The sequence below is a fragment of the Leptonychotes weddellii genome, chromosome 8 (assembly GCF_054177405.1).
Source record: "Leptonychotes weddellii isolate Sample4059 chromosome 8, ASM5417740v2, whole genome shotgun sequence".
Classification (NCBI taxonomy): Eukaryota; Metazoa; Chordata; class Mammalia; order Carnivora; family Phocidae; genus Leptonychotes; species Leptonychotes weddellii.
The window spans coordinates 89082811-89093507 of NC_138376.1; the positions used below are offsets into that span (position 1 = coordinate 89082811).

General features: G+C 39.4%; 1 protein-coding gene across 1 annotated transcript in view; it reads left to right on the plus strand.

The window, feature by feature from the left end:
• The first annotated feature begins 9152 nt into the window (after positions 1–9152).
• LOC102733970 (importin subunit alpha-6) overlaps positions 9153–10697 on the plus strand; it is a 25029-nt gene continuing 23484 nt past the window's right edge. Inside the window, exon 1 of the mRNA XM_081829368.1 lies at positions 9153–9665. Within this exon, the coding sequence (XP_081685494.1) occupies positions 9168–9665 (498 nt within the window). The 5' untranslated portion in view covers positions 9153–9167. The remainder of the gene's footprint in view (positions 9666–10697) is intronic.

The following is a 10697-nucleotide window of genomic DNA, read 5'->3' on the forward strand; positions in this document are numbered from 1 at the left end:
GCGGGACTCGATCCCGGGACTCCAGGATCATGACCTGAGCCGAAGGCAGTCGCTTAACCAACTGAGCCACCCAGGCGCCCAGAAACAACCCATTCTTAAATTAAACCCACTAACAGTCCTCAATTCCCTGGAGCCATCCAATGCTCTTTCAGAATATCCAAGATAAAAAGGTCAGAAAGTTCTAACGAAGTTAGTTTGTGAAGTGGTTGACAGAGCTTTGGTTAAATTTTTTAAAATTAACTGTAGGAAATGATTGCAAAGAAAGAGACATAGTCACACACCACACACGCGCACGTGCGCGTGATTACTATTCAGATCAATACAAGGAAGCCATCAATGAGTATCACTTGAAGTGTGGCTACAGACTACCCACAAATCTCAGACTCCTAGACCTTCCTGAAAGCCTGCAAGATCAGAATCTCTACGGAGTGGGGCTATGAAATCTCTGTTTTAACAGACAAACCAGGAAATTTCTATATGTTGAAAGTCCAAAAAACCACTGTCACAAACAATGTGTATCTGGTTTAAAATAAATCCTTCACCTCACCTCAAGGATGATCATTTGGGGAAGGGAAACTTGGGATGGATCTATGTAAAAGGCAGTAGAAATATGTCTGGGATGTAGACAGAAGCATCTACTTATACTGTGAAGTAAGTCAACCTGTTAATCCACTGAGCTAAAATGAAAATTGTTTGCAGCTTACACATCAGAAATTTCAGTTCCCCCATTCGTGAATTCAGGTTGGTAAGCTTCTCTCTCTTCCTAGAACACACGATGGCTCAATAACATAACATGCAAAAGGGCTTCACTGGTCATCAGACAACTGGAGCACAGCTGGGGTAAGTGGTTCAGAGGAACGTTTCCTGAGACACAGTGTGTCCTGGTGTCAGGAATCACTAGCACAACACCTGTGTCATCGATGGGGTCCTGTACCAGGACTACTTACTTTACTTCAGACCCACATTGCCTGATGTATTTGATACAAATACGCAGATGTATTTGACGGTAAAATTACCGAGAGTGAAATTCCTACCAGAAAGTGTCAGTTGGCTTTGCTGCTACAACTGAAAGACTAGACAGACTGAGCTCGTCACACTTGGCGGGAGGCCACCAAAACTGGTCATATCATTGTCAAAACTGTGGCTAAGACTTCCTCTCCTGAGTACACAGGATGGAGTAGGTCCAGAGACCAAATCTCCCCTGGCTAAAATTGGTTTAAAAAACGACTAAATCACAAAAATTAAAATTTTAAAAACCTTGGATCTCTGGAAACAATAGGAACTAGACCAACTAAAATTCCAGAGGGAAGAGCCTTTATAGGTGAAGTATCCTGGCTTTGTTTCCTGGGCACATTTGCCAATTTGGGGCTTAGGCCAGATTTTGATTTGGTTTCAAGAGAGCTCTGTATGACAGCACCCCAGGGCTAGGCAGAGGTATTTAGGACCTCATAGGAATCAGTCAGGTGAAACTGCCCTCATTCACTCATTCATGTTTTCATTCATTTATGTATTCATGAGACATATATTGAGCACCCTCTATTTGTCAGGCTCTATTCTAGAAATACAGAGCTGAATCAGATATGATCTCTACCCTTCTACGAGGAGATGCAGTGCGTTCATGTTTTCCCATGGTCAGCTGAATCATATTTATACATACTTCGAATGAGAAAAGAGGATGATCACCTCCAGTCTTCATGAGCTGAACCTTGACAAATTGGTAGGATTTAGTTGGGCACTAGGAGCAGAGCCTGGGCTCTGCGATCAGACAGTTGTGGGTTCTAGTCCCTTTTTTTAATCACTTACTAGTTTGATGTTCGGCAAGCAAGTCATTTGGCCTTTCCGTGCCTCTGTTTCCTCATCTGTAAAATGGGGCTAACAATATGACCTATTCCATAGGATTTAATGATGTCAAGCTCCTTGCTGGGGGCCTTATCCCTGCTTGGAGCCCACTAGGTGCCGACGCATCAGAATACAGGCCTTCTCATTCCTAGACCCCTGTGAGCTCTGATCCCAATTGGACAAAAGGAGCCTCCAAATCTGGGAGATGCTAAATACCTTGGTTATTGAGAAAGTTCCAGAGCACCAGTGGGATTTACCTGGTAAATAAAGGGCCTAAGGAAGCGTCTAGCTTCAATCATGTATGGTATCCAGGTGCCTGGGCCCCAACCTGGGTTGTGAAGAAGTAGGGTAGAGGTAGCCTGGGCTACATCCCAGCCAAATGTGTGTGAAGTTCCCTCTGGGATCTAACTGTGCAAGCTGCATGGACCGTGCAGAGGAAGCACAGCCTGCAGCCATGAGGTCAGCATTTGCTCATTCACATACACTGTCAGACCATCACCTTGTCCTGATTGTATGCTGCATTCTTGTTTTGTAAATGTTAAATCAGTTCTAATTACTCAAGTGACACATGAATCCATTCTCTAAGACATTCAATTTATAAGCAGAGTAGTCTCTTTGACTACCATTGCGTGTTCCCTTCTAAACTGCTGTTATGTTTGTTGTACATCCATCTAGACTCTTTTAAGACTTTGACATATATGAGTTGAAAATATTATTGTGTATTTAATACAAATGGTATATTGAGTCATTCTGCAATTTGCTTTCTTCGCTTAACAATGTTTTTGAGATCTATGCATGTTGTTTTTGCTAAATGTAGGTTTAAGTCATCCTCTGTAATTGCTGTATAGAGTGTCATCATATGACTCTATCACATCTTATCCTTTTCTTTTGTGATAACTAGTTAAGACTGTTTTCTGCTTTTGCTATTACAAAACACGACACAGGAACATTGTGTGTGTGTGTGCGTGTGTGTGTGTGTGTGTGTGTGTGTATGAGTTTACCAAGGGTTGCTTCCTAGAAGTTCAATGCAGAGCCATAGGCTATTTATATTTTCATTTTAAATAGATACTCCCAAATTGCCCTCCTGAACTGTTTACTCAATATTTTTCTTGAGGTTGTCTTAGGTGTAACATTGTTATCTACTTCAGTTTCATCCTAAGTAGTGATATCTGTGAAACCACAGATTTGATGTGCTAATTATACATTTTTCTAATACATATTAAAAGGCATAACTCAAAAAAACTTTCTATACAGCAAAAAAAAAACTATTAACAAGATGAAAAGGCAGCTATTTTAAGGGAAAGATATTTGTAAATCATTTATCAAATAAGGGGTTAATATCAAAATATATCAAGAACTCATGCAACACAATAGCAAAAATAACAAAACCCAATTAAAACATAGGCAAAGTCTGTGAATAGACATGCATGTATATATACACACACACAAATATGAATATATGCATTATACACATGTCTATATGTTTCAGTCTGATCTGAGTGCTATAGCAAAAGAAGACCCAAATAACGGGATTATCATACATTATGGTAATTAGTATAAGTTAATTTTCCTCCTTCTCATGCACTTGGTTATTAAATACAACTTCAACTCTATGTCCAACGTAGCTGCTTAAATCGTAAATATTTCTGCATCCTTTCCCAGCCCACTTTAGCAACTTAGTGTTTGATAAGGTGTCTTCAACATATCTACTTCAATGTTTTCTCCATTTCCTTGTCCACAACAAAAATAACTTCTAGGGATGCCTGGGTGGCTCAGTCAGTTAAGGGTCTACCCTTGATTCAGATCATGATCCCAGGGTCCTGGGATAGAGCCCCACATTGGGTTCCCTGCTCAGCAGGAAGCCTGCTTCTCCCTCTGCCTGCTGCTCCCCCTGCTTCTGCGTGCTCTCTCTCTCTCTCTGACAAATAAATAAATAAATAATCTTAAAAAAAAAAAAAACTTCTAGCTACATTGTAAAAGACCTATTTCATAGGATTTCAAATTCAGTTGACACTATAATATCCAATAGATTAAGTGTCTATGTCCATATAGAATACTACTAGAAAGACAGAGTTCCCACATTATATAAGTATCATTTTATGTCTTAGATTAGCTATTAGAATACAGAACTCACCAGATTTGGGGTATGTGATTATGAAGACATCATCTTCTCTGATTTCAAAATCATCTAAATTTTCTATAAAGCCAATATCAAGTGAACTATCAAAATAATATCCTTTAAATTTGAATAAAAATCTGTCTATGTCTTCCATATTTCAGTCACCTGCAAAAGAGATAAAATGATTTGAAAGAAATTTAGTAAAGTTTTTGGTCTCTTCTCTTCTGTATCTTCAGTTGTTGGCCATATACTGAGAGAAGAAATTGATAACTTGTTTTCTTCACAAACACTGAAAACTGGCTGGCTCAGAAAGCTAGTGTCCTGGATTCCGGATGTGTGGCATTTGGTCCAATGCCAGTAGCCGGTGGTTCATGGGCTAGAGGTTAGTTTTTGGGCGTGTGCTCCATTTTTATAGCTACAGGGAAAATGGTTAAAAAATAATTTTTGTAGCTGCAAAAAAGATACTTTAATCAGAAAGCATACATATATATGTATATAATCACACATATACAAATGAACATACAAGCTGGACTTGAACAGGCTTCAGAAACACTTGTCTCCTACCACTCCTTCATCACCTGGGCTTTTTTCCCCCTATAACTGAAGTACAGTGTGTTAGCTGTTAGCAGGTTTCTACAAGCTTTTCATTATATACTTTCTGGGTGGGAGTTATCTATTCATAATCTCTTTGGTAACTTTAAACTGTTTTATTTCTTAACTTGCAACTTGTTTAGAATAACTGGGGTAGTATAAGCATGAATTAACAAACATGACTGTCTTCTAGGAAGCCTGACAAATTGCATATGAGCAATTAAGCTGTCCATAATGACAAAATGAACAATGGCACAAGGTAAAAGTCTAAGAGAAAACATTCAAATAATGGTTGACACATAGAAAGTGCTAACCCAGCCTTATGAGTCATCATTTACGTATATATTTTGCCTTTTATTAGTATCCCTCACTAGCCATATGGAAAATAATCTACTCTGATGCTATGAACCCTGAGGTTATAGTTGATTTGGGGGTTCTTCCAGATGACTCTGAAGTGTCTTTTTTCTATTCCCCAAAGTAGTCGGACATAGGAACAGCTGACAAAATAAGAGCTTCAGAATCACACAATTTGAAAGCAATTCCAGGATGCCCCAGAAAGGGTCATTATAAGACAAAGGGAAATAAGAAGTACTTAAAATATATTTTGACAGTCATACTGTTACTAGAAAACAGAGGATTGATAGCCTCTCTTTACAAAGGAGATTTAGGAAAGCTGCAAATTAGTTGGAATCATCAACATGAATTCACAGCCAGGGAAGAAAGTGGGGGACCAGACAGGAAGGGTAGAGGAAGAGAGAGGAGATAAGTTAGTCTGTCACTTGAGTTATTTAAGGCTTCTCACCTTTGCCATCCTCAGTGTTCAAAGAAACAACCTAATTTACAACTCCATATCCATTGGGCTGTAATATTAACTTCCATTATCAAGAAGCACTGGCTCCCTAACAGTAGCCAATTTCACGTCTTGGGATCAAAACAATAAGGATGAGCCTATAACATCTTGATCTTTTCATGAAGTAAACATAATTCTACCATCTTATAGTCTACTTATGTTAGATCCTAGTATAATTACTACTATCATGGTGAATTATAACTTTCTTTTAGTTATGTTCTTAAATCTCTAAATAAATATTGGAATCATAAAATGGCTCAGTTTATTGGAAATCAAAGCAAAAGAAGGACAGTATAGTCTTGCTTCATGTAGAAGAGCTGATAGCTTACACATTTTAGCCTAGTGTTTAGAAAAACACCAAACACCTAAAACTGCATAACTAGTACAGTACAGACAAGAGAAAGGAAGCAGAGACTATGTCACCCCTAAAAGTACCAATTTGGCATGTGGATTATGTTTTAGTTAAGACCCAGCAGACTTGGGGGCAGAGCAAGATGGCAGAGGAGTAGGAGACCTAAATTTCATCTGGTCCCAGGAATTCAGCTAAATAGGGATCAAACCATTCTGAACACCTACAAACTCAACAGGAGATCGAAGAAAAGAATAGCAGCAACTGTCTGAACAGAAAAGCGACCACTTTCTGGAAGGTAGGACGTGCGGAGAAGTGAATACGAGGTGATATTCAGGAAGATAGGCGGCAGGGGAGGGGGCCTCCGTGGGCTGCTTCTGGCAAGTGATAGAGCCGTGGAGCACAAAATCGGAACTTTTAGAAGTCGGCTCCGCTGAGGGACGTCATTCCAGTGGCTAAGCGGGGGGGGTGGAACCCTCGTGAGACAGTGTGGTCTCAGGACCCTCGGGGTCACAGAAAGACCAGGGGTGCCTGAGTGCGGCAGAGCTCCCAAGTATCGGAGCGGGGAAGCCGGCTGCAGAGACAGAGCCAAGGAGCGGGCTCTCAGCTCAGGGTTGCCATAAACCGTGATCCATGGCACAGTTGGGCCACTGCTCCTCCAGCAGGGACCCAACAAGCAGCAGATCCAGGGAGACTCCCCTTCCTCCCCCGGGAGGAGCGGCGTGGGAGCACACCGCAGGAATTGGCTGGGTTTGGAGACTCCACACCGGGTCAGGTGCCAGAGATAGAAACGCTTGGTCACAGGCCAGGTGAGCACGGAGCACGGCCGGAGACCAGGGAGACAGGAGTGACTGACTGCTTTTCTCTGGGGGTGCACTAAGGAGCAGGGCCCCGAGTTCTTGGCTCCTCTGGGTGGAGATTGGGAGGCTGCCATTTCACTCTCCTCCTCCAAAGCTGTATGGAAAGCTTGCAGGGAACAAAAGCTCCCGAGAGCAAACCCAAGCAGATTACTTCACCTGGACCTGGCAAGGGAGGGGCAATTCCGCCTCCAGCAAAGACATTTGGGAACCACAGCAACAGGCCCCTCCCCCAGAAAATCAGTGAGAACAGCCAGCCAAGACCAAGTTTACCAGTCAATGAGAATGGCAGAACTCCAGCGCTAGGGGAATACTGCACATAGAATTCATGGCTTTTTTACCATGATTCTTTAGTCTTTCAAAGTTAATTTTTTAAATTTTATTATTTTTCTTTTTCTATTTTTTTTTAATTTTTCTTTTCCCCTTTTCCAACCAACATCTTATCTATCAATCCCTTTTTTAGAAACCTTTTTTATTTTTCACGTTTAGAGTCATATTCTATCCCTTCGTTGTAGTTAACCTTATTTTTTGTACATATATAAATTGTTCTCTCTTTAAAATTTTGGAATACACTTTCTTCTAACAGACCAAAATATACCCTAAATCTCTAGTGTATGGCTTTGTTCTAGTCTCCTGCCTGATCACATTCTCTCCCTTTTATTTGTTGTTGTTTTGTTTTGTTTTGTTTAATTTCTCTTCTTTCTTTTTTCAACCAACTTCTTATCTTATCAATTCCTTTTATAAAATCTTTTATAATTTTCATCTTTACAGTCATATTCCATTCCTTCATCATATTTACCCTTATTTTTATACATATGTAAGTTTTTCTTTCTTTAAAATTTTGGGAGGCAGTTTCTTCTAACAGACCAAAATACACCCAAAATCTAGTGTGTAGCACTGATCTATTCACCAGCCTGATCATATTTGATCATATTCTTTTTTTTTTTCTTTTTCTTTCTTTCTGTTTCTTTTTCCCCCAGTTTTAGGTCTCTTGTGATTTGTTTAGTGTATATTTTTCTGGGTTCATTGTTACCCTGTTATATTTTGTTCTCTCATTCATCTATTCTCCTCTGAACAAAATGACAAGACGGAAAAACTCACCTCAGAAAAAACAACAAGAGGCAGTACCGACTGTGAGGGACCTAATCAATATGGACATTAGTAAGATGTCGGAACTAGAGTTCAGAACGACGATTATAAAGATACTAGCTGGGCTTGACAAAAGCATGGAAGATACTAGAGAAACCCTTTCTGGAGAAATAAAAGAACTAAAATCTAACCAAGTTAAAATCAAAAAGGCTAATAATGAGGTGCAATCAAAAATGGAGGCTCTAACTGCTAGGATAAATGAGGCAGAAGAGAGAATTAGTGATATAGAAGACAAAATGATGGAGAATAAAGAAGCTGAGAAAAAGAGAGATAAACAATTACTGGATCATGAGGGCAGAATTCGAGAGATAGTGATACCATAAGATGAAACAGTATTAGAATAATTGGGATCCCAGAAGAAGAAGAAAGAGAGAGGGGGCAGAAGGTATACTGGAGCAAATTATAGAAGAGAACTTCCCTAATCTGGGGAAGGAAACAGGCATCAAAATCCAGGAGGCACAGAGAAACCCCCTCAAAATCAATAAAAATAGTCATACCCCGACATCTAGGAATAAAACTTACAAGTCTCAGAGACAAAGAGAAAATCCTGAAAGCAGTTTGGGACAAGAGGTCTATAATCTACAATGGTAGAAACATTAGATTGACAGCAGACCTATCCACAGAGAACCGGTAGGCCAGAAAGGACTGGCATGATATATTCAGAGCACTAAATGAGAAAAATATGCAGCCAAGAATACTTTATCCAGCTAGGCTGTCATTCAAAATAGAAGGAGAGATAAAAAGCTTCCAGGACAAACAAAAACTAAAAGAATTTACGAACACCAAACCAGCCCTACAGGAAATATTGAAAGGGGTCCTCTAAGCAAAGAGAGAGCCTAAAAGTAACATAGACCAGAAAGGAACACAGACAATATACAGTAACAGTCACCTTACAGGCAATACAATGGCACTCAATTCATATCTTTCAATAGTTATCCTGAATGTAAACAGGCTAAATGCCCCAATCAAAAGACACAGGGCATCAAATTGGATTAAAAAAACAAGACCCATCGAGATGCTGCCTGCAAGAGACTCATTTTAGACCCAAAGACACCTCCAGAGTGAAAGTGAGGGGGTGGAAAACAATTTACCATGCTAATGGACATCAAAAGAAAGCTGGGGTGGCAATCCTTATATCAGACAAATTAGATTTTAAACCAAAGACTATAATAAGAGATGAGGAAGGACACTATATCATACTTAAATGGTCTATCCAACAAGAAGATGTAAAAATTATAAATATCTATGCCCCTAACATGGGAGCCTCCACTTATATAAGCCAATTAATAACAAAATCAAAGAAACACATCAACAACAATACAATAATAGTAGGGGACTTTAACACCTCCTTCACTGAAATGGACAGATCATCTAAGCAAAAGAACAACAAGGATTAAAGGCTTTAAATGACACATGGACCAAATGGACTTCACAGATATGTTCAGAACAGTCCATCCCAAAGCAACAGAATACACATTCTTCTCTAGTGCCCATGGAACATTCTCCAGCATAGATCACATCCTGGGTCACAAATCAGGCCTCAAGCAGTACCAAAAGACTGGGATCGTTCCCTGCACATTTTCAGACCACAATGCTTTGAAACTAGAACTCAATCATGAGAGGAAAGTTGGAAAGAACTCAAATACATGGAAGCTAAAGAGCATCCTACTAAAGAATGAATGGGTCAACCAGGAACTTAAAGAAGAATTTAAAAAATTCATGGAAACAAATGAAAATGAAAACACAACTGTTCAAAATCTTTGGGATGCAGCAAAGGCAGTCCTAAGAGGAAAGTATATAGCAATACAAGCATTTCTCAAGAAACAAGAAAAGTCTCAAATACACAACCTAATCCTACACATAAAGGAGCTGGAGAAAGAACAGCAAATAAAGCCTAAACCCAGCAGGAGAAGAAAATAATAAAGATCAGAGCAGAAACCAATGAAATAGAAACCAAAAGAACACTAGAACAGATCAATGAAACTAGGAGCTGGTTCTTTGAATGAATTCATAACATTGATAAACCCCTGGCCAGACTTATCAAAAAGAAAAGAGAAACAACCCAAATAAATAAGATCATGAACGAGAGAGGGGAGATCACAACCAACACCAAAGAAATACAAACAATTATAAGAACATATTATGAGCAACTACATGCCAGCAAATTAGATAATTTGGAAGAAATGGATGCATTCCTAGAGACATAAAAATTACCAAAACTGAACCAGGAAGAAATAGAAAACCTGAACAGACCCATAACCACCAAGGAAATTGAAGCAGTAATAAAAAAATCTCCCAACAAACAAGAGCGTATGGCCAGATGGCTTCCCAGGGGTACTCTACCAAACTTTTAAAGAAGAACTAATACCTATTCTTCTGAAACTGTTCCAAAAACTAGAAATGGAAGGAAAACTTCCAAACTCGTTTTATGAGGCGGGTATTATCTTGATCCCAAAATCAGACAAAGATCCCATCAAAAAGAATTACAGACCAATATCCCTGATGAACATGGATGCAAAAATTCTCACCAAACTACTAGCCAGTAGAATCCAACAGTACATTAAAAGGATTATTCACCATGACCAAGTGGGATTTATTCCTGGGCTGCAAGGTTGGTTCAACATCCGCAAATCAATCAGTGTGATACAATACATTAATGAAAGAAAGAACAAGAACCATATGATCCTCTCAATAGATGCAGAAAAAGCATTTGACAAAGTACAGCATCCTTTCTTGATTAAAACTCTTCAAAGTGTAGGGATAGAGGGTACATACCTCAATATCATAAAAGCCATCTATGAAAAACCCACAGCAAATATCATTCTCAATGGGGAAAAACTGAGAGCATTTCCCCTAAGGTCAGGAACAAGGCAGGATGTCCACTATCACCACTGCTATTCAACATAGTACTAGAAGTCCTAGCCACAGCAAGCAGACAACAAA